Genomic DNA, 26,908 nt, shown 5'->3' on the forward strand with positions numbered 1-26,908 from the left:
CCCTCCTGTGTGGGAAGTTTGATTCCTTACGTTTAGTGAGGTTTTGTCCCGTAGGTCTCGTAAATCTCATGTAGAGCAATAATCTTTTCGTGAGGTGTATTTCACTTCGGATAGCGTTTCCAAGCCAAGTAGTAATCCACAAAATGCAGATCAGCACGCGAGCCCCGGCCGGTGGCTTCGCTGTATCTGACTAACAAGGTACCGGTGACGTCACCCTAGGTACGGTCCGTCTGGTGAGACAAAAGGGTTTTCCACCGACGCGTTGTCGAGAGCTCCGGCTCTCTTCCTCAGGGTTGAATTCCTAATCTCACTGATGCGGGAGGGATTAGGGAGAGAGCTGATCAAGTTCTTGTGGTTGGTCTGGACAAATAGTTTCGTTCTGTTTAGTTTTAAAATGCATCTTTTTATAATTCTGTTGTATCGCTATACCCAGATAAGGTGCCATTCTCAAAACATTTTTATTAATTTATAAAAAAAAATATATATTTATTGTTAAAAACATAATATTAAAAAATCATTGTTTCCACCACTGTTTTAATTAATTGTCTTCCTAAAAAAGTACACATATATATATATATATATATATATATATATATATATATATATGTATACAGTCATAAACTATAATATAAAAATGTGTATAAAAATAAAAAGTATATATATATCAGTATATTTCAATTGGGCAGTGGGTACCAGTGTAAATCTTCCACTTTAAAATGCAAATAATTCGATCTCGCTGTTCAAACCATTAGGGATTAGCGTATCTAGCTCGAATATCCATCGGCTTTCTGCCTTTGACATACATTTAATATAATTGCCCCCTCTCCAATTCTTTTTCACTTGTTCAATGCCAAATATTACACTTCCTTCGATTTTTCCATTGTGTTTGTCCTTATAATGGCGTGATAGTGGGTGGCCATCAAATAGTTTTTTTATATTCCGCAAATGTTCTTTTATCCTTATGTTAAGTTTTCTTTTTGTCCTTCCAATGTAACTTTTCCCACAGGGGCACTGTATGCAATATATGACTCCTTTTGTATTGCAGCTGATATGATGTTTAATTGGGAAGGAGTTGTTCTTATTTCCGAACGTCTGTACTATAGATCTTGCTTTTATATTCTTACATACTGTACAGTGTCTGCACGGATAAAAACCTGGTTGTTTCAGAAAGTTGTTATTATATGTTCCAGAATTAGTTGTTGGTTTTTTCTTTTTATTTTGGACAGTTGGTGCTATCATGTTTCCCAGATTCTGTGCTTTCCTAAACACGAATTTTGGTTTTTTTGGAATGTGTTCACCAATGGTTTTATCCTGCTTAAGGATACTCCAATGTTTTTGGATGATTCGTTTGAACATAAAATGATCTTTTGAGAATTGTGTAATTATTGGGATACTCGCTATATCATCTTTTCCATTTTCTTTTGGAGGGCTTCCTTTTCTATCTCGCCCAGTGGCTAACAATGTGTCTCTAGGAATGTTAGCTATTTCAGTTCGTACTAACCTGATAGGATCTAGCTCATATCCTTTTTGAATAAATTTATTCTCTAGATGGTCCGCTTCTTTCAGGAAATCATCCAATTCAGTGCAATTTCTCCGATGACGTAGAAATTGACTCTTGGGGATGTTGTCTAGCCATATGGGCAAATGACAGCTCTTTCTAAGGATCAAGCTATTGCTGTCAGTTGGTTTATTGTATGTTTTAGTTTTAATTTTTCCTTTATCGACATAAATTGTTAGGTCCAGAAAGTGTATTTCTTCCTGGCTGTAGGTTGAAGTGAACTCCAAAAAGAAGGTGTTTGTATTTGCGTCCCTTAAGAATCTTTTTAAGGATTCTTCCCCTCCAGCCCAAATAAAGATGACATCATCGATAAACCTGCGCCATAGGACCAAGTTCGCACCAAGCCCACCAGTAGGGTAGATATTTTCTTCCTCCCATCGCCCTACATATAAATTGGCGTAGCTCGGCGCGAACTTGGTCCCCATAGCTGTTCCCCATTTTTGTTTATAAAATTCTTCCTCATAGAGAAAGTAATTATGATGTAATATAAATAATATAGAATCGATTATGAAATTGATTTGGGACTCAGGTAGATCATTTGTTTTTTGTAAAAAATGCTTAACAGCCTCACAACCTTTAAGGTGTTCAATAACAGTATATAGTGATGTGATGTCTAGTGTTCCCAAAATATAGTGGGGTTGCCATACAATGTCCTTTAATTGCTCTAAAATGTGTTTGGTGTCTCGTAGGTATGCTGGTAGCATACATACATACTTCTGGAGTTGGTGGTCCACATATTGAGATAGGTTTGAGGTTAGGCAATCGATGCCCGATACAATAGGGCGTCCAGGTGGATTAGTGCAAGACTTATGGATTTTTGGTAAGTAATATAATACCGCTAAACGCGGGTTTTGGTTATTAATAAAATCATATTCCTGTTTGGTTAAGATGCCTAGAGATTTACCTTTTTTGGAGAGAATGTCCAACTCTTTTTTATATTGATTTGTTGGGTCAGATTTTAATTTTTCATAGGTACGGCTATCCCCTAATATGCGTTGTAATTCTTTATTGTAATCATCTTGATTTAATATAACAATACTCCCCCCTTTATCTGCTGGACGTATCACTATTTTTTCATTTCTTTGCAAGGATTTGATGGCTTCAATTTCTTTCCTAGTTAAATTATTACCATAAATAGACTGTTTTTTTGTTATTGGTATCTTCTTTATATCACGGACCACAAGGTGTTGGAAAGTATTCATGGCCTCTGAATATTCGTTTGATGGGTGGAACGTAGATTTATTTTTTAAAGAGGTGTGGATATATTGGTTGTTATTGGTCTGGGTCGTTATGTTTGGGGGTTTTTTGAGAAAATATTTTTTTAGAGCTAAATTGCGCATATATTTTTTGACACCAATAAAGGCATTAAATTTGTCAAATTTGTTAGTGGGCGCAAATTTTAACCCTTTATTCAATAGAGTATTTTCATGTGGTGTCAAAATATGTTTACTCAAATTATAGATTTTTTGTCCCGTGTCAGTGTCCTTTGGGTCTGTAATAGTTATTAAGTTCACTGTCTTTTTCTTTTTGGAGAGTTTCCCCCCCTACAACCCCTCTTGTTCCTTTTGTGCGGTCTATGTGAAAAAAATCTTGTATATTTCTGTCTCTATTTTGATTATGTTTAGTGACATTTCTTGTATCCATTCTACCTGTGTGATTCTGTTTATTTCTACTTTTCTTCGGTGGCATACTTGATGGTCTATGTGTATGCTTAACAGTATTATTTATTTGGGCGTTTAGATTATTTCCTAATTGTGCAGTGTTTTGATGAATTTCTTCCATACTACCATTTGGTATGTCCAGTGTTTCAAATCTATTCTGAGTTGGAATGGGGGACAAGGTGTGGCTATGTTCACAATTGAGGAACTCGTGATGATCAGGGTTATGTTCCCCACCTGTATTTAGTGCAAGAGTATTAGATGTTTCATTTTGAGTGGTGGGATATGTACTGATATTATTTATATTTCTATCCTCCGTAGATGTATAGTCCAAGGTGTGATAGCTCACCTGTGAAACATCTAATTGCGTTTCACTAATGGATGTTTCTAAGGGCTTTAAGTTGGTGTTATTATGGGGTACCCAGTCCCTAGAAAATTTATGTCTCTTTTTCTCCATGATTTCTTCCTCTTTCTGTCTCATTCGTTTTTTTATATTACTAGCTAAGAGGACAATATCCGGGTGTTCTTTATGTGGTTTGATCTGTTCAAACAAAGCTAATATCTGTTCGTTAACTTTCGTTAACTGCACCCGCCTTTTTTCAATGATAAAGCGGACAGTACGCTTAGAGAATTGGTGAAACATATCGTTCCATTCCTGGAGGATTGCATCGTCCCCCATATCTGATGCCAAATATTTATGTACAATTAAACCTTTCGGTACCGCATCATACTCAAGGTATTTTTCAAGCGATGCTATCTCCCATAGGGTCTTCATTTCCATTAACAAATACTTCTCTAATGATTTCAGAGCTATTTTGGTGTTATTAATGACCTCGTCCCTAGTTGGGACTTCCCTGGATGAATTGGGGAGATTGAAAAATGATTGAATGTTGTTAATACGTTCTTTTCTGTCAAACCATAATTCACTCATTTTGTGAGTGGTATTTGCTGCCTTAGTGTAATAAGAGGGCACAAACGTAAGTTTGGATTAAAAAACGGGGGTATTTTTGATATACACTGGTGCAAAGATGTAGATGGGTTGGACAAAGTGCTTAAATAAGCAAAAAAAAGAGAAAGGAAAAAACCTTCGCTGGTAAGGACAGTGTGCCTCTCCACTGCTACAAACACTACTTAAGTAAAAAACAAGGATACCTGCGCTGGCTATAAAATTAGGACTATTAGGTTCGGATAAACGCTATACCACTAACGGATCTACAAATTATTTAAACATCAGTGTGCACGATGCACTAACCTGTAAGTGGCACCCCTCCTGTGTGGGAAGTTTGATTCCTTACGTTTAGTGAGGTTTTGTCCCGTAGGTCTCGTAAATCTCATGTAGAGCAATAATCTTTTCGTGAGGTGTATTTCACTTCGGATAGCGTTTCCAAGCCAAGTAGTAATCCACAAAATGCAGATCAGCACGCGAGCCCCGGCCGGTGGCTTCGCTGTATCTGACTAACAAGGTACCGGTGACGTCACCCTAGGTACGGTCCGTCTGGTGAGACAAAAGGGTTTTCCACCGACGCGTTGTCGAGAGCTCCGGCTCTCTTCCTCAGGGTTGAATTCCTAATCTCACTGATGCGGGTAGTCTTATAGGTACGGTGCCATTATTAGGGAGAGAGCTGATCAAGTTCTTGTGGTTGGTCTGGACAAATAGTTTAGTTCTGTTTAGTTTTAAAATGCATCTTTTTATAATTCTGTTGTATCGCTATACCCAGATAAGGTGCCATTCTCAAAACATTTTTATTAATTTATAAAAAAATATATATATTTATTGTTAAAAACATAATATTAAAAAATCATTGTTTCTTCAACCCCTATAACTACCAGCTATACAAAAGCTTGTTTTTTGTGAGACAAGTAATATTTTATTGGCATCACTTTGGAATACATCATTTGTGAATTTTTTTATTATGAGCTATCATCTGATCTGCAAGTACATTGCCATGGGACATGATGTGCACCCATCTCCTGATTGCCATATATATAAGTGACATATTTTGTGGAGCACATGTGCTTTACTTCTAAGGGCTCATACACACAGCTGTGCATTCACGGCACCACTCATGAGTCTTTTTTTTTCATGCAGTTGGGCCACAAACAGTGGTCCACAGGATTGAAGCTTAGGAACTGCATGCATTGTGCGCTGCTGCCTTTTGTATTCTGCTATCAATACCATGATGCCTCAGTAAGGCTTCACTAGAAACTTTACAAGCTTTGCTTAATGGCTTGCCATAGTGTTTATCTACAAGAAAATATAAGAGATCCTATAGGTACATATTCAGAAGAGGATGAACTGTTATCCTCTACATTGTGCCGGATTAATCATGCGAAATTTTTGTATTTATTATTTGGAACTCTTAAGAAAATGAACTTTTTGTGTAAGAAGATAAATATATTCCTAATAATATCAGCTGGGATAAGTTCCTCGTCCCAGGTCTCTGTATACTGAGTGACAGCTTTGGGCCACGGTCACACGTGGAGTTTTGGTTCTGACACCCTTCTTTAAGCTAAAAATAGTTTTCCTTACATCCCCATAAATCAACTTGATTTTTAACTGGCATCAGAGGAGGCATGTCCTGCTCTGCCAGCCCCTCCCATCTACTTCTCTCCAAGTCCCATGCCTCTTCTCAACATGTCATGTGAGCAGAGTGATATCATTTAAGGTCCTTTACCCAATTACGTTTGCAACATCTACCCCATGTATATATCCGATCACATGAAATCACCGCATGCCTCCAAGGACTTCTACTTCTTCCCATGCCTCCATGGAGGCATGCTGTGATTTCATGTGATCATACATATAGATGCAAACATGGGGTAGATGTTACAAACGTAACATCTGGTCACATGACATGAAGTAGTCAATAATGTAATGGAGCTCTCTCTCTCAATGTTCCACACAGAAGCATATTCTAACAGTGAGATCTATCAATCGGGAACACAGAAACAGGGCAGTTAAGTGAACACTGCATATATCGGACCCCATTACTATCATTGGGCTCACATCAGGTTAGGAGATGCATATGGTTACAAACTGATTTTTTAACATTGCAGCCATGGAGAGAATGGGGATAAGGGCAATGCTTTTTAATCATAGTTTTTGATGAAGTATTTATTTTGGATGAATTAATTTAAATGGCAGGTTCTTTATAAGAAAACACCTCTAAAAATTCTGAATATATGTGTAATATATATGTATATGTGTATGTATGTATGTATGTATGTATGTATATATATATATATATATATATATATATATATATATATAATCTCTCACTTTCTTCCAGTTTATTGAATGTTGCTGAAGACTATAAGCTTCAGTTCAATCCTTTGCTCCTATTGACATTGGTGGATATTGGGAATAACACGAGCACTTTACCAGGGGGAGAGAAATACAAAACTTTTGGAAGCTCATCAAAATCTTGTTTGTCTTTGATATGAGCTCCATGAAGAGCCATATAAGCTTTTACACATTCTTTGTACTCTGGTTCACTTCTGCTTGTTTGATCTTTATTTAACTCCTTCTGTTCCTTGCCTACAGGTCACATTAAGGTTCAGCTCCTATCCAGACTAGAATATGTTTGTTGTATGGGGTTTTGTACATTTCTTGTTATTGAAAATGTGTATGCTGTTTTTAGGATGTAACTTTTCTGAACATGTGTCACATTATGGAGCATGGATTCAACAATGTGATTTAATATGATCTGACACACCATAATGACTGATTTAATTACCTAGAGGCAACCTACCAATGGCAGGCAGGTTAACATGACTTCTAGTCTAACACATTTAGTTTATACAGTGCTACCACAGCGGAAATCAAGCATTACAAAGGGTCAATTGACTTAATGTACAAACCATTGCCCTCTTATTTGGCAGTTGTCGAGTACAAGTATTGTTGGGTATAATTGTCCCCAAATTATTAGGGAATTTGTTTGTTAAAGGAAACCATTTGTTTTGATGTATTGTGAACCAAACATACCTTGAGAATGCTGTAGCTACACTGATGAAGAAACCTATCTTTTTTAATCCCCGAACCGAGTGGTTTGGCTCAAAAAACAATTATAAAATTCAGGACCTTGGGAAAGCTGGGTGCCCTGGCTGCCGTACATAAAAACATTACTTCCACATACATAGGATCTTCCTGAACTGTCCAGATAGGACTTAATAAACCTGATCTGGATGAATCGTATACAGCGGCTGCAGGGTGGTGCAGCAATTGATTACTTCTGCCTGTCAGGGACAACAAAGTGATTACATATTCTCAGCAGGACAAGGCTGGAGCAGTGCATATTAAGGGTAAGAGGAGAGCACCGGAGCAGACACAGGAGCGTCAGAGCCTCGTTATTACAATTTTATAATTGTTTTTTCAGCAAAACCTCTCAGTTCAGGGGTAGGTTTCTGCATCAGTGTGGCTACAAAATTTTCAAGGTATGTTTGGCTCATAATGCATAAAAGCAAATGGTAGGTTTCCTTTAATCTCAAATTTTATGCAGTTAAAATTGTTGGATGCATGAAGATCCGGACAATGAGAATGAATGTTTTTTTGAGAATGAAAGTTCGTTCCTGATCATTGGCTGCGAGACTAAAAGAATTTGCCTTGGACTAAGTCTTGTACTGTGCTGTTATACTGTACTGTTCACTGTGTCCATAAAGCATCGAGGTCAGCAGGTTTTGTAGATGTAACTCCCTGATGAAATTCTTGATGACCGTTCTATAAATACATAGACTCGAGTGAGGAGAACACTTGTGTCACGTTAAGACTCATCGACTTTCATTATGTTCACAACTGCTGGGATATTGTTTGATATGCAACTTTACTGCAATACTGTGGGTTTTTTTTTTTTTTTTAGAATAATAATTTTGAAAATTTTCTCTTTACAGCTATTACTCTTGGGAAAATGCCTGTGGAACGGATGCGGATGCGGCCCTGGTTAGAGGAACAGATAAATAGGGACAGTATTCCAGGCTTAAAATGGTTAAACCAGGTAATTCTATGTGGGTTGTGTTATTATATACAGATATTTCCATGTTATCCCTTTCAATTAAATATAATGCACTTATGATCACAGTGCATATAAGTATTGTTATTGCGTTCCAGATGCAGAGTAATTTTTTTAGTAACAGTTTAGAAGCAGGTTGGGCCCCGGTAGAAGAGGAAAGCAGTGGTCACATTCTGTGTGACAAGAACGTGTTGTTTTCTTACTCAAGCAGCGAGTCCAGTAGTCACACAGGATGTCCAAAACTGTTCATATTGTTATTTTTATTTTTTTAATTTTACTTATCTATTGTTTATTATTTTGGAATTTAATGGAAATCTACCATCAAAATGAAGCATGATAAACCAGGGGCACTTACTTATAGATCCGGCACTGTGACTGTGGTAATTTTCTTATTTTTGTTATCCTTTCTTGTAAAATCCACTTTTAACATTTATGCTAAGGAGCCTGAGGGGGCTACCCTTGCCCCTCTATGATGTGGCTTTACAAACTCTTACACTTTATGACCCCCACCCTTCACACCAGTGAGCATTTTCGGCTCATTGCATAAGTGATGAGTGAGCAGGGGTGAGGGTGTAACAGCCTGTAAAGCCAGATCACAGAGGGTCAAGGGTAATAAGCATAATGTTAAAAGTTTATTTTAGAAGGAAGGAGGCAATGGATAACAAATATAACACTGTGACTGGATCTACAGTCTAACAATCATAACCTGTGCCATAAGCAGCGGGTGTCAGCTGTATATCACAGCTTTCACTTTGCTTTAACACCCACGATCGCAGGTGTTAACCCCTTACATGTCACAGTCAACCATCACTGCAGCATCTCCCCCCTCCCCTAGGAATGGTACCTCTCTGTGATGCTTACCAGGAAGGGGGATCTAATCCTCTTTATAGCAGCCCTGGGGTCTGATGAGTTCCCCGGGGCTGCCCGATCATGCAGCTTACACTGCATTGCAATACATTGGCATAGCAGGGCAGTTTCTTGTTCAAGTCTATATAAAGTCCCTTAAATGGCACACTACCATAGAAAAATTGCTGGGTCCTTTATTCGATCTGCACAGTGAACGCCGTAAAAAAAAAAAAAAAAAAAGATTTAAATATATAAAGATATATTTAAAGATATAAAAAGTGATTTAAAAAAATGTTACATGCTCTGAAATAATCTCCAAATTAATTTTTATTCAGTAAAAGTTGGCAAAAATAAAAGCTATATCAATAAGGGGTCGACGTAATCATGTTGACCCATAGACTAAAAATATCATATTATTTTTATGGTACGGTGAATGGCCCAAAAAAATTGATGAATCTCATTTCCTCCATCAATAAGGACTTAATAAAATCTCAGTTGGCTATAAATGATGTACCTGAAAACTGCATCTCATACGGCAAAAATAAGCCTCCATATATCCACATAAATAAATAAAAAACAATTCTATATCATATACCGTATATTCAAATCTTCTCTGAATGGCGCTTCTTCCATTCTATTCCCTGTCGTTTGCCCATACAGCAGTTTGCGACACAATTTTGAAGTTAAATCCCGTGGTTTGTCCGAATCCGTCGGATCTGCCCCCCCCCCCCCCCCGATATGTGTCGCATAAAAGCTGGCGGCAAAATCTTTTATATCTGTGTCCCAGTGGCGCAAAATGGAAATCGTTGGGATGTCCGACGAAAGTGGGGTCCGTGGGGCCCCAATATGTTCAGGTAAACACCAGATATACACACATCTTCTTGTAAACAGAGCTCAAGGGGATCCGTTTATACTTCTAGGGTTATCAGATTGCATAGATTGAAAGGTATATAAGTTGGCTGAACTGTTACTGAACTGTGACATTTGCAAAATTTTATGAATATTATATTATTTCTTTGAGGAAATACAGTTTCTCCAAACTCTCCTGCCTCTTACTTTCCAGATCAGAAAGTGGACTGTTTAGTTGTCTTTCATAAACCGTCTCGGCAAACTTTAGGGGTTTCCCGTGATTTCAAATAATTATGTGCAGGGTTTTTTCTCCTCTGAGTATCTGTTGGAAAATTTGCGTTCTCATCCTTCTTTTTTTTTTTTTTTTTTTTACATTTTCATTAATAAAAATTTAAATTAAAAGAAGTAAAGTAGAATGTTGCATTTTATATCAGATTGCACATACATTTTATGTACCTTAATTATTGCAGGACTAGGTATCAAGGTGTATATAGTACACAGTGGATGCTTAAATGGTTTATCCTGTTTAATAACTAAAGGGTTAAATGGAGCAAATCTACCAAAATAACCCTTGTCTGTCCTGGGTTGTGGCTTCAGCAGCCCCTTCGTTCTTTGTTAGGAAGCATGTGTTTGCTGCCGCCACAATGCTGGACCTTAAAGGGGCTCTCAGTTCCATCACTGAGACCCCCCACCAATAAGCAAATTATCCTCTATCCTGTGGATAGGGGCTAACTTGTTGTCACTGGAGAGTCCTTTAACCCCTCACCGAAGTGTGACTAGTACCTCACACTTTGGCTGTGGGTGTATGGAAAGCACTAGCGGAATGAGCCCTCTCCATACAAGGTGGGTGATTGCTGTATATTGCAGCAAACACCCACCAGTAACACCTGTGATACGTGTCTGTGTAAGACTCGAGGCTGTATAGTTTCTGATTATTTGTACTTTGTATCAGATGGTGTGTAAAATCCCCATATACTGCCATACTGTAGTATGGCAGTATTATGGTGGGATCAATCAGACAACCTAAGTTTAAAGTACCCTAGGTGGTCTATAAATAATAGTAAAAATAGTAAAATGTAAAAAATAAAAATTCAAATCACCCCCCTTTCCCTAGAACTGCTCTAAATATAACAGTAAAAATCATAAACATGTTAAATATCGCTATATCCCAAAATATCTGATTGATCAAAATATAATGGTTATTGCCAGTGTTTAACCCCCTGACGGAAAATGGCGCCAAAATGTCCAATATGCTACTTTTTTGCCATTTTGCAACACAAAAAATTTATAAAAAGTTCTCAAAAGGTCGTACAGTTCTCAAAATGGTAGAAATGAAAACGTCATCTCATCTCACAAAAAATGACCTGTGACAATTAGCCGTGTTATTAGGGCCAGAAAATGGCAAAATAAAGAATTTTTTTTAAAATTCTCTAAATGTATTAAAAAAACAATAAAACCTATATAAATATGAGACACTTTCTAAGTGTTTTAGAACATTGAAAACTCCTGGGTCACTGACACAGACTTAGAATCTAAGTGCCAGGAGGTCTTGGGACCCGCTATAACCAAACGGTGACCACGGTAGTTCCAGCTATTGTAGAGCAAGCGACCGCTGAAGCCAATGATAAATCTGTGAAACAATATTTCAAACCCAGTCAGGATTGCCAGGGACCAGTGGCTAACTAGAAGCAGACTGGCCCCATTCCAAAGTCTATGCCTGGCCTCCGCCTATAACGTATGGTTTTTAGTAATAGTCTTCTCATATGGGAAAGTGACACCATAAGGGCCCCCCAAACCTCTTGGGCCCGGGGCGATCGCAACCTCTGCACCCCCTCAAGTTACGCCCCTGGCAGTCACCATTGAGATGATGCTGATGAATTTTTTAAAAAGCTATTACTTTTAGGTTATCTCTTTTAAATAAAATAAAACTCTACATATGGGGCTCTCAACCCTCTGTCACCTATGCCCCCGATGCCTGCTGCACCCATGGGTGCTACCCTACACCAAAGTGAATTGCTAGGAGGTCACTGTCTGTGGCAGGTCACTGCTCCAACCAGTACTGGTCTTTCCTAGGTTTTTCTTTTTCTTTTAAGTGCTAAGTAAAGGTTAAACAATTTTTTTTCCTCTTCATTAAGTTATGATAAATTATCCTGTGTGTGAACTTGTGCTTCATATTATGCAAATACATGGGCCATGTATTATTTACGCTGTTTTGTATCATCATATTGTAGTTAGCATTTCCTTGATGTGTAAATGTGATACTGACAATTGCCATGATTTTACTGTTTGACATTCATACAGAATTACACAATATGATGTGACTAATCTCAAGAAAACTTGAAAATGTGATGTGTGGATATGTAAAACTTGTGCATTTTCTGTGCGTTACATATGGTGACAGGCAAGTTTATATAAAGAGCTGCCTTAAGTTATTGTAGCTGGTGTCCCAGCAAGTACATGCAGGATAATAATTAACTTCCCTGTCCTACTGTTTATCAAGCCGAGGCTTGGGCCGAGCTGGGCGGGAATACATCTCATGGCTTATCCTAGGGTTACGGAGGGAACGGCAAGCTGAGACATGAAAGGACTGCTTGTCTATATAGGAATCATGAGCCACAGGAATCGTCAGAACTGTGTCATTTTGGATTATTGGATGTCTTTTAGTAAAGGGAACCTGTCACCAGGAGACCCATTTTTAGCACTCCCCCAGTCCCCACAGAGCATAGTACATACTCTGCCAAAGTGTTTTTGTATTAAAAATTGGTTTTACAGAAAAAAACATATGTTATATTGTACCTTTCATTAGCATCTGCTGTGTGACTAGGCAGTTGCCAATTGGGAGGGGCTGGAAAGGAGCTGTTTCCCCCCACCCTTGGGAAACAGCTACTCCATGTGTCCTTTTCAAATATATGAAAACACCCATCACTTGGCTTAGCGACGCCCCCTGCTCCTCTACAGCTAATCCCGAGTGTGGGGAGTTATTCATATATTTGAAAAGGACACATGGAGCAATGGTTTCCCAAGGGTGGGGGGGAACTGCTCCTTTCCAGCCCCTCCCAATTGGCAACTGCCTAGTCACACAGCAGATGCTAATGAAAGGTACAATATAACATATCTTTTTTTTCTGTAAAACCGATTTTTTTTTTATACAAAAACACTTTGGCAGTGTATGTACTATGCTCTGGGGGAGTGCTAAAAATGGGTCTCCTGGTGACAGGTTCCCTTTAAGGTTTAACATTTTTTAATAATGATATAATTTACACAAAGCAATGATCACTAAAACTGGAGTTGACTTGCTGTTTTAGAAGCAATACAAGAGCGAAATGGAAGAAGGAAGTTAAAACATACAAAGGAAAAATTTACTTATTAACTTCCTTCTAGATATACACAAATACATTTTGCAACAAATCTATGACGTATCTATGACACTAAGGATATGTTTGCATGGGATAAGGCTGCAGCATTACATCATCAACAGATTGGATGAAATCGTTAGATACATGATCCATGTGTTGCAGAAAGCAGCATTAAAGGGAACTTTTCATCAGGAGCCCTTTTTCTGGCTCCCCCATGTCCCCATATAGCAGTGGTGGCGAACCTATGGCACGGGTGCCACAGGTGGCACTCAGGCCATTGCCATTGCACACCAGACTGGATTCAAAGGATCTTTCTGCAGTTCCAAGGAATTTAAAAGATGCTGCCTTCAGTCATATATTAAAGTTATTACTTCACTGCTTGTGACTGTAGGAAGAGAGAGAATGTGTAGACAGGGCTGAATTATCTTTGGAGGACCTTCTGCTGGCCCCACGATTCTCTGTGTACACAGGGACACTGGACATCTTGTCCTCAGGAGGCCAATATGATCGAAAGTTGTTGAAGAACAGGGAGCAATAAGTTACTGCTTTAATTTTTTGTTGGAACCTCGCGATAAATATGGGGGGTTTGGGGTTGCAGTTTGGGCACTCGGCCAGTGAGAAGCGCTCCCCCCTAGGGAAACCGCTCCATCTTGTAGGGAAACCGCTCCATCATGAATCCATTTCAAATGGGAGGGAAAAGGGCGTTTTAAAAAAAAAAAATTGAAATAGACACATGAAGGAGAAATTTCCAGAGTGTGGGTGGGGGGCTTCTCTGTGGCCACTCCCATGAGAGAAAAAGGTAAACTTTCATGTAACTTTTCTTTTTATCGGAAAAAGAAAGTTTTATTATAAAAACACTTTGGCAATGCGCACACTATTCTCTATGGGGACATGGGGTAGCTAGAGAATGGACTCCTGATGTCCAGTTCCCTTTAATTTACCCGTGGACCAGATTTTAAGCCTTCAGTAAATATTCTTTTGTGGATCATTACTTTTGGCATTGCAGACAAAATAATAACACTAAGAATTTTGCACCAAAACTACAATGGCCCACAGAAAGAGGTCTGGGTGTCACATCTGGCACCTGTACCATGGGTTTGCCACCACTGTATATTTACCCATGTGTATATGTGTATACGGCTTGGTTTGCACTTTCATACAAACTTGGTACCTTAAAACCTTTAAAATAAAAAGTAAAGAACTTGGGTTTCACGTATGATTTAAAAATCCCATTGAATGTTATGTAATCCGTTTTGTTCAGACAGGTATCCGTTGTGCATGCATTTTTTTTTTTTAAATGTAGAAAAAGTACCACAGCCGCCGTAATATCTTCTGTCAAAAAACGCAATGCTAACAGATACCTGACTAACTGAACATAACGGATTACATAACATTTACATGGATGTCGATGGGATTTTTAATTGATATGTTAAGCCTCCGTATTTTTTCCTTTTAAGGTTTGAGCCTAACTGAGCAAGCCTGTCTAACCCATACATTATTAAAGGTTTTGGGGGAGTTCGGGCACCTATAAACCACTGTTTCCAAGGTCAGCATCTGATTTCCCCAATTATTATCCCCCATCCTTACTTATTGTGGGAGTGTTAGGGCCTTACCAAAATATGTCCACAGAAGATGATGGGTCTGGGGAATATTGTACGATGTGCCCATATTTAATTCTGTGTAGTACACAGGCTAAAAAACCCAGTCATATCTTTACTAAATGGGTAATAAGTAAAATCATTGTGAGTGATATTGGAGAAGGTCAGTTTTATCAGATTTGGCATCTTGTGATCAAGGTCTGAACAGAGCCATTGTTTCAGGCAAGTGTTTTTAAGCTCTTATCTCCTGAGCTAGCTCAGCATAACCTGGTTGGATAGGAAGTTTTACTTTCTGATTGCAAGATAAGCAAAGTCCAGAAGCAAACACAACTTCTTATGTGTAAAGAGTGACTGATAATGTGCTGTATTAGCAAGAAAAAACATACACACTTCTAGGTTCTCATCTATAGTTGAGGCTACATAAAAAATGGCCTTCAAAATAGTGACCCCTCTATGCTGACTGCATCAATGACAACCTGCAAAGAGTAAGCAGTGGGATACTACCTAAAACAGTATGGCCATGAATTACATAAGCACTCTGTGTGTATAATGTAATGCTTCGCTTTCCCTGGGCAGAAGGTGTGCATCTCCCAGGTGGCTCCTCCAGCAATGAAAGCAGACCACAAATATCTCCAGCAGCGGTACAGCTATCCACTGGGGGATCACAACCCGGAGAATGAGTGTCCTCAAATGTTCTAAAACATAGAACTAAATAGAGTCCTGTGTGCGTAGCCGCCTCTTACTTACCGCTGTTACAGCATCAGATTGGAGTGTTAGCAATGGGACCCACTTCTTTCAGACTTTTAATTTATAGCAAATGCTGTGGATCTTGGGTCAGTTTACATTGGCTGTATCATGAGCAGTGTCTTGGTATTACAGTACAACATTCTGAATGTCAGGATGTTATGTGATTTAGGTCACCTGCCCTTGAACAATTTCTAGTATGATGGTATCCAAATCTACATCGTATGATTTGACACTTGGTTCGTGGGCAGCTAACCTTAAAGAGGTATCACGTTTAATTCATCTGCCACATATATACTTTTTATCAATTGCATATTATTAGAAAAAATTTACCTGTGTGGAGATATTTTTTTTTTGTCTTTAGAAACAACATGGTTTACCTTGGATACGACCACCTCCACACCATTGATACGCCAAACTGCCAGCATTCGGTGTTCATTATCACAGGACGGCTGTAGTACACGTATTCACTCCAGGATACTCCAGCAGTGGTGGTGGTAACCAAGGAACAGCTGTCCTTAATTTTCAAGGGAACATGTGACTGGATTAAAGGGAAATTAACTTCATACGGGTTCATTATTTTTAATAACATCAAATTGAAGAATTGTATGTATTATTGTAGATAAATGTAAGGTTATAAACTTGGGCCGCGGAAGCAAAAAGTACAGTAATGATGGATGGTAAACTTAATTGTAGTTACCAGAGCCAGGCAGCTGCTAGTAAAGCAAATAAAATTATGGGATGTATCAGGAGAGACCTAGACTTTCATGCTAAGGATAACATGTCCCTTGCCTGCGTACTTTCTAAAACCTGTGTATGTTTTACGAAAACTATGCCAGGAGGTCCTACTATTGCCATAGACAAGAGGGCATCCTCTACACCTAGAGGAGAGGTGGTTCTACCATCACCATAGACAGGGGCATCCTCTACACCTAGAAAAGAGGGGGTTCTACCATCGCCATAGACAGGGGGCATCCTCTACACCTAGAGGAGAGGAGGCTCTACCATCACCATAGACAGGGGGCATCCTCTACACCTAGAGGAGAGGCGGTTCTTCCATCACTATAGACAGGGGGCATCCTCCACACCTAGAGAAGAGGGGGTTCTACCATCGCCATAGACAGGGGGCATCCTCTACACCTAGAGAAGAGGGGGTTCTACCATCGCCATAGACAGGGGGCATCCTCTACACCCAGAGGAGAGGTGGTTCTCCCGTCACCATAGACAGGGGCATCCTGTGCACCAAGAGGAGAGGCGGTTCTACCATTACCATAGAAAGAAAGCATCCTCTACACCTAGAGGAGATGCGGTTCTACCATCATTAAAGATCAAGGGCTTCCTCTACACCTAGAGGAGAGGCGGTTCTGCCATCACCATAGACAGGGGACATCCTATACCCCTAGAGGAGAGGCAGTTCTACCATCACCATAGACGGGGGCATCCTCTACACCTAGAGGAGAGGCAGTTCTCCATCACCATAGACAGGGGCATCCTCTACACCCAGAGGAGAGACCATTCTACCGTCACCATAGACAGGGGGCATCCTCTACACCTAGAGGAGAGGAGGTTCTACCATCACCATAGACAGGGGCATCCTCTGCACCTAGAGGAGAAGCCGTTCTACCATCACCATAGACAGGGGCATCCTCTACACCTAGAGGAGAGGAGGTTCTACCATCACCATAGACGGGGGCATCCTCTACACCCAGAGGAGAGGTGGTTCTACCATCACCATAGACGGGGCATCCTCTACACCTAGATGAGAAGCAGTTCTACCATCACCATAGACAGGGGGCATCCTCTACACCTAGAGGAGAGGTGGTTCTACCATCACCATAGACGGGGGGCATCCTCTACACCCAGAGGAGAGGCAGCTCTGCCATCACTATAGACAGGGAATTTTTTCTGTGAGAACAGTGAAAATCTCTGCTGCAGGATGTTGTAATGGAGGATACTAGATGCCTTTCTTGTTAAAATAAACAAACATTTGTTTAATCTTTTAGGTTGGACTTTTTATATTTGTACCCTTCACGTTTCAGTTTGTGGGTGGCCCCTTTAAGGTTTCTTATCTGAGAGCAACATACTATAGCTGTCGAGATCTCTAACCCTGGAGATCTGAAATTCAAACGCAGGGGATCTTAAGATTTAAGAATTCTGATTATGGTTTAATTCATTTATTTTCTCAAGGGAAGGGATTGGACTACCTGCAGTTAGACAGTTAATCAGTTAATTAGATTAAGATTACTTTTATTAATTTTTTTTTATTTCTATTTTCAGGAGAAGAAGATATTTCAAATCCCATGGATGCATGCAGCCCGACATGGGTGGGATGTGGAAAAGGATGCTCCGTTATTTAGAAATTGGGCAATTCACACAGGTATTGTTCATGAAAGTTTACATTTTACTGGAATAAACATAAAAATATAAGGCCTGCTTGGTCTCTGTATCTATATGTTTTCTGATGTTAACTGATATTTCTAGGAAAATATCAACCAGGAGTAGATAAACCAGACCCAAAGACATGGAAGGCGAACTTTAGATGTGCAATGAATTCTTTGCCGGATATAGAAGAGGTGAAGGATAAAAGTATGAAGAAAGGAAACAATGCCTTCAGGGTGTATAGGATGATACCAGTGGCGGAAAGACCATCGAAACGAGGTGTGACTTTATTTTACTGCCATCTGTTTTATTAACATGAATGATGAATGGAGACGTACATGTGAAATAATAGTTTTCTTCAAAATCTAGAAATTTTAAATGTCCTATATGATACAATAAAGTCATGAACAAGCGTGCCTCATGTGTAACCCCTAGTGCAGTCCACAAAACATCACTGGAGCCTAAAGAAAAAGAAAGTTGTCTTCTGGTTAGGAACGATGTGGGGCAATTTATCATTAGGTCGGCTCCTTATGAAGGCTCGATGTCTGTCTTTGGAGTTCGCTGTGTGGGTTGTTTGTGACAGTGGCATGAAAAGTTACAAAAAACTCCAACAAAAGTCGCAACATAGACCAGTGTGTGGACTGGCGCCAAAACTTGCGCCTAAACGGGAATTTGTGCCAAATCGCAAATCATGAATTCAGTCGTATTGTAAAAACTTGTCTATGCAAATAATGAATTTGGCACAAGCAGGGTCTATGTCAAAGTGACTTTGCACTGTCCTGTGTTCGTTTCGCGCAATGGAAAGTCGCAAAACTGCATTTGTACCACGACCAAAACAGTGCCAAACATAGACAAAAATGTAAGTGATAAGTGCCCCTAATGAGTTGCACTCACACTTGGCCTATGCTAGTGAAGCAATTGTAAGCAAGAAATGTAATCAATTGTCATCCAATATTTATTGGGCCCATGTTCCTGTTATAGTTTACTGTCACTTCTCTGGATATTGATGCATTTTTACCATATATAGCTTCAAATATTATTAGATATTGGCCCTAGAGAGGTGTTTAGCCACACCTTTTTTGTGTGTTAGCAGCTTCAGGACTGTACAGCAGAAGGATTGGATGTAGTAGCAGAAGTGTGATACACTGATATGTGAGATGTGACAGCACAACCCCTTCCCTATGCTCTGTTGCAGGCTTCTGGTTGGGTATTACAGCAGAGGGGAGGGACTGGGCAGCTGTTGGTATGCAGAGTTCAAAGAACATAGCAGTGCAAGGAAAATTTGTGCTCCAAAATCCTGGAACATAAATAGAATTTTCACAGTCCTGCTGCTACCAACAACACACACAATGGGGCATATGTATCACACTTGTGGCTTGCCTTTCTCTTTAATTTTGAGACTTTTCATGGTTATTGTGTTCATTTGCGACTTTTTTTGCGCCTTAAACTGTCTCCTTTCAAAGTTTGCCGTTAACTAGTTTTCCGCGGTGTTCCCTGAGTTATCGCCTTAAGGCAGATGTGAAAGTTGCAACTTTTTTTTAAAAAAGTTGCAAAAAAGTCACAATTTTTGCGCAAGTCTACAGCTGCCCCTGACCAGGCATAGAACTGTTTGCCACTTTTGGAGACTTTTTGTGACTTTTGTTTTAAAAAGTCGCAAATTCACTACAGACAAAACGCCAATAAGGAAAAAATGCAAACATCTGACAGCAAGAAAGCCAAGAAAAGTCTAAAAAAAAAATAGAAAAACACAGACTTATGATACATGCGCCCCAATGTTATGAATACACAGATTTTCAGGGCCAGTACCTAACACTATGTGCACTGCTGGTAGACTCCCTTTACAGCTATGCCCTACATACCGGTGATGTTTATTTCTAATGTGAGTTTCACAATGAAAAGCTTAAACCTGACTGCTTGACATAAAACATTGAGTAGAGTAACTTTTAAGTATTTATTTGCCTCTATATTAAAGGACACCTGTCATCAGGTCTGTGTCACTAGTCCTGTCACCTCTACCTGTTGGAGCAGCTCACAAGGCTCCCATCTCAGCCTTTATCTAGTTATTTCATACATTATTCATTGTAAAATAATCTATTTTTTTATCATGTAAATGAGGCTGGTCACATGGTCAGAGGCAGTGATGTCACTCCTGTTACCCCTCCCCTCTCCTCCCCCTGCTCATGTCTGTGTGTAATGTATAGTAAAGCATGGCTGGTGTGTGTGCTGCATCTGCTGACACGCTGCATCCTCCTAATATACAGGTGAGAGACACAGACATCAGCTACACATGTAACATGGCTGCATCCTGGAGCTGCTGTATCTCTCCTAAACACACACACACACAGGCTGCAGGAGGCGTGGCCACCAGCACCAGGAAGCACATCATTATACAGGCTGTCAGTCAAGCACTGGGGGTGTGGCTGTGCCTCCCACTCATGAATAAGGTGGACAGCTTGAATATGCTAATGCTTCATTGGACATTTCACAGCTCATTTGCATACAGCTTTAGGACCTCATTGCTTAGGTTTACAGGCATGTAGAGGGACAATGAAGGGATAGAGGCAATGCTCTCTAATGGCAGTTTATGAAAATATATTTAGTTTAGGGGGGTTATTTTGCATGACGGGTTCTCTTTAAGATGAACTATAGGAGGCGACCATTTTAGTCAGGGGAACCCATTGGGTGTCCATTACGAGCGGCATCTGGTACTTTCGAATTGTTGCTTCTGCACCTGTGACTGAGCAGAACAATGGAAATAACTAACACAGATGTGAAAAATTCTCATCTCTGTGCATTTTAGTATCTTCTCAAACTTATCTACAAATGTCCTCATTTAAGCACTGAACGGTAAGTCGGTACAGTATTGGCAAATAACTGGAGCCATGTAGCCTAGTTATTTAATAATTTCTATAATTGCTATAACATTGCTATAATTGTGCAACTTCCCGTTAATGTTTCTATGCGACATTTGTTTGAAAAGGATTTTTTTTTAATGTCTCCCTTTTCACTTCCTTATATCTGTAGTGTTCCTTCCTTCTGTAATTCCAATTCCTCAATTAGCAACAGTGCCAGCAATTTACTACTAAGAAGTTCTTCTCTATGCACAGGGAGAGGTGGAGATCACTGTACACATTGTATTATGTTTTATGGGGTTTTATGAGGACTATTGATAAAAGTAACAAATGGATATTATCAGGAAAAGTATGATGCACAAAAAAAATGGATGCCTTGAATTCAATACAAGTGACAATCTTATAAAAAATTTTCCAGCCGGTCTTTTATTTCTCAAAGGAATATATTGATTGCCTCAGACTAATGATAATGCATTCTTAACATAGCCACAAAGTTGTGTTTTTTTTCTTTCTTCTGTTTAACAGATTATGAAATAACGTTGAGTAATATTGGCTTTCGGTTGCACATTTTATGCAAAGCATAGGCTGTTGTTATACAGGTAGCATCAAGTTTTATAAAATAGTGCAATGCATATACAGGCGGTCCCCTACCTAAGAACATCCGACTTACATACGACCCCTAGTTACAAACGGACCTCTGGATGTTGGTAATTTACTGCACTTTAGCCCTAGGCTACAATTAACAGCTATAACAGTTATTAGAGGTGTCTGCAGTTATTAGAGGTGTCTGCAATGAAGCTTTATTGTTAATCCCGATTCTTATGACAATCCAACATTTTTAAAATCCAATTGTCACAGAGACCAAAAAAAAAATTAGCTGGAGCTACAATTATAAAATATACAGTTCCGACTTGCATACAAATTCAACTTAAGAGCAAACCTACGGAACCTATCCTGTATGTAACCCGGGGACTGTTGTGTATGTACATGTAGAGTAACAAAGTCTGAAATATATGTATTTTTTATTTTAGGAAAAAGGGCAAAAGCTGAAAAAGAAGAAAAGTTAAAACATGAGAAGGTGTGTTATGGGCTTGGATTTTTTGAAAAATAATTCTTTATTTATATAGTGCACACAGATCACCCAGCGCTGCACAGAGTTTGCCAAATTGGTCCCTGTCCCCATGGGGCTTACAATCTAATCAACCTACCAGTATGTTTTGGAGTATGGGAACCGGTGGAAACCCACACAAACACGGAGAGAACATACAAACTCTTTGCAGATGTTGTCCTGTGTAAGACTTGAACCCAGGACCCCAGCGCTGCAAGGCCGTAGTGCTACCAACTGAACCACTATGCTGCAGCTTCTTGGGGATACATATATATATGATTATGGTGTAATCATATATAGTAGCATAAAACATAATAAGATTATATTACTCAGGTAGATCTTTTTCAATGCAGATTTTTTTTAAAGGAATTCCACCATCACAATCCAGCATGGATAAACCAGGGACACTGGTTTACCACAGACTCTGTGACTATGGGAATCATCTTATATTTGTTATCCATGGCTTCCTTCCTTCTAAAATTCAACTTTTACAATTATGCTAAAGAGCTTGAAGGGCTCTTTGGGTGCGTTACCAGAACGCATCTTGCTGCACTGTGCAGGAGTTCTTCCCACTCCTACTGTGTGGTGAAGCCTCCTTTGCTGTAGTGATATTACATCAGATAGGGAGGGAGGGAAGCCAGTGTAATAGCTTGTAGAGCTACAGGGGCTCTGCTAATGCTCCCCAGAGCACTTCTGGTTCATTAGCATCATAAAAAAGTTGATTTTAGTAGGAAGGAGGTCATGGATAACAAATATAAGAATATTGTCACAGTCACACTGTCATGGTTGGGTGTGCCCCATTCGGTCAGATATTTATTTAAAAAAAAAAAAGGCTTTTAAAATGATGCAAATGACCCTGGAAGGCTCTGGGGATCGTCAACAGAGCCCCTCCATTGTCTGTCAATTATGCACCCCTCCATGTAGCTTTAATGTTCTCCTCTTCCTCTCCTCACTGCGCAGTTGAACCCGGACACCGTTTCAATCTCTGGGGAGCAGCATGCACAAGAATTTCTGACAGCTGGGTGACGTCACCAGCTCTCTGCCTGGGAAGGGAGAAGGGGGGCACACAGGTTTCATAAGCAACATACAACCAAGCCAGAGGGGCTATGGTGATGCCCCCTCATTCATTTGCATTATTGTAGGAAGCTAAAGGAGCTAAAAATAGAGCATATGCTGGCCAAGGGGGCATACATGAGCATGCATGCTTGGTTTACAATCTTTGATCCTGTTGGAAATGGACATTCTGACTCGCACATACCTGCACATAGATGTAGCTGAGATGATGCAGGAACATATCTTAGTTAACCACATAAACCGGTTGTTTCATTATAAAATTGATATTCCCCGCCTCCTCCCACCCTCCCTTCCTTGCTCCCGAGAGCCGGCACCAAGCCCTCAGGAACACTAGTGATGGTCTCCTCAGAGTCTCGCGATCATACGAAACTTCGGTGGTAGACTAGCCGGCCACTGCGCTGTGCAAGCCTTTGATGCGCATGGGCTAGTGCTCCTGAGGGCTTGGTGACGTCACCGGATCTCGGGATCAAGGAAGGGAGGGTGGGTAGAGGCCAGGATTAGAAGTGCCTGCATAATTATACTAATCAGCACCCAAGTGCTGATTGGCCCTTGACGTACACAGAAGCATCGAGTGGGTGATTAGCTTAATATAAGAATCGATTTTATAACGAAACTGCTGGTTTATGTGCTTAACAAAGATATGTTCCTTTATCATCTCAGCTACATCTATGTGTGGGTCAGAACAACCGTTTCCAAATGGTATGTTTCCTTTTAAAGTGTTATATATACAAAAGAATATGTAGGTATAGCTTTAAGAGACTTATGTGAAACCGGCAGCAGTCAGCTGTGTAGTTTCACTATGATTCATTGACTGAGCACGGAAGTTATTGTTTTTTATATACTCCTTTAGGTTCTTTTAGTGTCTGACAAAGCCCAAAACATAGTATAAATATTAATAGATGTTGATTTTCAAAGTAATCCTAACAAGCAGCACAATAGGCGGCATTCTGAAGTTACGTTCGTGTTATGGTTTGTGTATTACCACCACGTCCCATAGCGGATGAAAACAACGTGTTACACAGAAGAATAGTAGCGGTTAACAGTACTCATAATAGTATACCGTATATACATGTGTATAAGCCGAGTTTTTCAGCACAAATTATGTGCTGAAAAACATCACCTCGGCTTATACACAAGTCAATTAAAAAAATAAACTTATATACTCACCCTCCAGCGGCCCCGATGTTGGCGCGGCTCCTCTTCTGTCTTTCCTGCGGATCACCTTCTTTCTTCTGTCTTCTGTACAGCCGGCAGGGACGTGGCCATGTTCTGTTCCTGGCCGGCGCATACTATGACGTCCTCAGTGGCCGCATCATAGTATTCACTGGCCAGGAAGATAACATGGCTGTGTCCCTGACGGCTGTAGGTATCCGACTGTCTCCTCATCAATATAAACTATACAATTGCTAATTATGTGCTAAACATGCTAAACAATTGAGGGACCAGTAGTGTCAGTTTGATAACTACTACACAGGGTTGTTTCAGGCCCACAAAATAAAAAAAAGATTCTATTTTTTTTTTTAAATTCCTTTAGGAACATTTCTTAAAGGCAACATTTATTTTACCCCACTAAAATAGCAGTCCCCTTAGATAGGGTCTAATATATAATTTCTAGAATTTCCTCTTTTATGTAAAATCTCATGCAAATGAGCAGAAAACTGTATTTTTCAGGGATGTGGAGGCTGGAGGGGGAGCATTACTCAGCATTGGGATCTCAGGTTATATAGCCGCTAGAACCTTAGAGAAGATCATTGTATCACAGGCTTTGAATCTGTGAGATATAGGCAGGTAAAGTCATAGTTGGAAATGCAAGCTGCAGATAAATATCCAATTCCTGTATCTCTGTAGCTCACAAAACCTTAGGCCTGATGATTTTAAAGATGAGATTCTCTGCTTCAATCTGATACCAGAACCATGGTTCTAACTGCCCTCTTTAAAAAAAAAAAAAACTATTGTCCAGTAGTGCCCCCTTTTATGATAAAATAATAAACTTAGTACTCACCTCCGGTGCTCACCCCTAGACTTTTACTCAAGTATATACGTAAATGCTCCTCCTCCAGCCTGGCTCTTCTAATTTTCACATGACTCTGGAGTATTAGAAATGATATATCATGTACCATACCTGAGATGGGTTGTTTATTTGGGTAAAAACTGGTGACGGGTTCCTTTTAAAAATCTGAGACCAGTGAATGAATGTCTATTTTGGCTATTTATAATTGATTTATTTGCATTTGACACAGAATGAACCGAGCCAGACGCCTCTGACACCCATGAATGGGACGTGCACAGTTACCTCTCCGTATGCTTTCATGTATTCAGCTATAAAAGAAGAAGTGGATAGTACAGTAAACATTCAAGGTTGGTATCCCTCATGTGCCTATCAATTTATAGAACATACGTGAAATCTACAATAGAATTCAATGAGTCCACTCTGAACACCCTCTTGATTCAATGCAAGTCCGCAGGTCCCAGAACATCACAACAAGTCCTGAGTCCTTCTGATGAAAAAAGTTAATCAGGACAAGTACAATATCGATGACCCTTTTTTCTATATTGTACTAACCCTGGTAAACTTTAGTATTAGTGGCCAAACCTTTAAAAAGGAACATATCTATTAAGGAATAATAAATTGCTGTGTCTGGCTCCATGTGATCAATTTTCTATAATATGTATTTTCAAAGTTTATTTTCTTTGTTCCAACTCCTATTTTTTTACTGTAGGTGATGGTAGTTACGCTTGCGACACGAATACGGTGGAAGATTTGATTGTCACCAATCCCCCCGATGTTTGTCAGGTTGTTGAAGTGATGACAGAAAGTGAAGAGCAGCCGTCTATCCGAGCGCAGCATTACCCTCTGCAGATATCGCCAGTGTCTTCGTGTGCAGGTCAGGTTTTGTATACAGTGAAGTTGTCAGTAATGAAATCATATATATTTCAGGAGATTTATCTGTAGTAGTATATCCACACACAATATGATTTACAATGGTAAAAATCCGGAGTGAATTTGACACATAATTTCCAGCAGACTTTGAGATGATTGTGCAGGCGAGATGAGGAAGTAAGTAGTGACCATTAGCTTTGGTGAAAGGACAATCTATTGTTATCTATACATAGGTCTTTTGTTTGGTTGTAATTCTGCCTGTATTGAGAATAAGAGCTCATTCACATGAACGTAATGGGGACCGATTTGCAACCGGATATCGTTACCCATTGACGCCTATGGCGCCTGGTCACGATGTGGTGAGCACACGTTGTCTCACCGAACCGTGACATGCATAGAAGAAATATATATGATATAGAAATATTTCATAGTGTTACAGCGCCGGCCCTGCGCTTCTCTATGGAGAGAGGAGGGGTGAGCAGTGTTCATCCCTACTCCTCTCCAGCACACAATCTACCATCAGACTAGTCCCGGAGGGCTTGATGGACCCTACAGATGGGAGGGATAATGTAATAATCTTAATATAGCACCATCATATTTTGTAGCGCTGTACAAATCATAGGGGACATATAAAAATATAATATTACGTTACCGAGTACAAACCGTCATACGAAACAATAGGATTGAGGTCCCTGCTCGCAAAAGCTTACAGACTATGAGGATGAGGGGGTGATACTAGAGGTATAAGAGCTTGTATAATGGTCCAGCCAGTCTTTATAAGGGAACAGAATAAAATCATTTAATAAATAAAAAATTCTGCTGCTTGAATCAGCCATCAGCCACCATCTTGTATACAGAGTTCAAGGTCAATGGGACTGCAGAGATACCCGCTGATATAAAGCCATCAGGGTGATTTGAAACTCTATACCACCCACAGATCTTTATTCACCAGTGGATTAGTGTCAAATCACCCTAAATTATTTTGATCCGGGTCTGCAA

The 26,908-nt window shown here is 39.7% G+C and overlaps 1 protein-coding gene across 4 annotated transcripts in view; it reads left to right on the forward strand.

The window, feature by feature from the left end:
* IRF2 (interferon regulatory factor 2) overlaps positions 1-26,908 on the forward strand; it is a 55,538-nt gene that overhangs the window by 19,057 nt on the left and 9,573 nt on the right. For all 4 annotated transcript variants that reach the window (XM_072123085.1, XM_072123090.1, XM_072123105.1 and 1 more), the window contains exons 2-7: positions 8,104-8,207; positions 17,893-17,992; positions 18,097-18,273; positions 21,878-21,924; positions 25,269-25,386; positions 25,749-25,913. In XM_072123085.1, coding sequence (XP_071979186.1) covers positions 8,121-8,207; positions 17,893-17,992; positions 18,097-18,273; positions 21,878-21,924; positions 25,269-25,386; positions 25,749-25,913 — 694 coding nt within the window. In that variant the 5' untranslated portion in view covers positions 8,104-8,120. The remainder of the gene's footprint in view (positions 1-8,103; positions 8,208-17,892; positions 17,993-18,096; positions 18,274-21,877; positions 21,925-25,268; positions 25,387-25,748; positions 25,914-26,908) is intronic.

The sequence above is a fragment of the Engystomops pustulosus genome, chromosome 1, assembly GCF_040894005.1.
Source record: "Engystomops pustulosus chromosome 1, aEngPut4.maternal, whole genome shotgun sequence".
NCBI classification, from domain to species: Eukaryota; Metazoa; Chordata; class Amphibia; order Anura; family Leptodactylidae; genus Engystomops; species Engystomops pustulosus.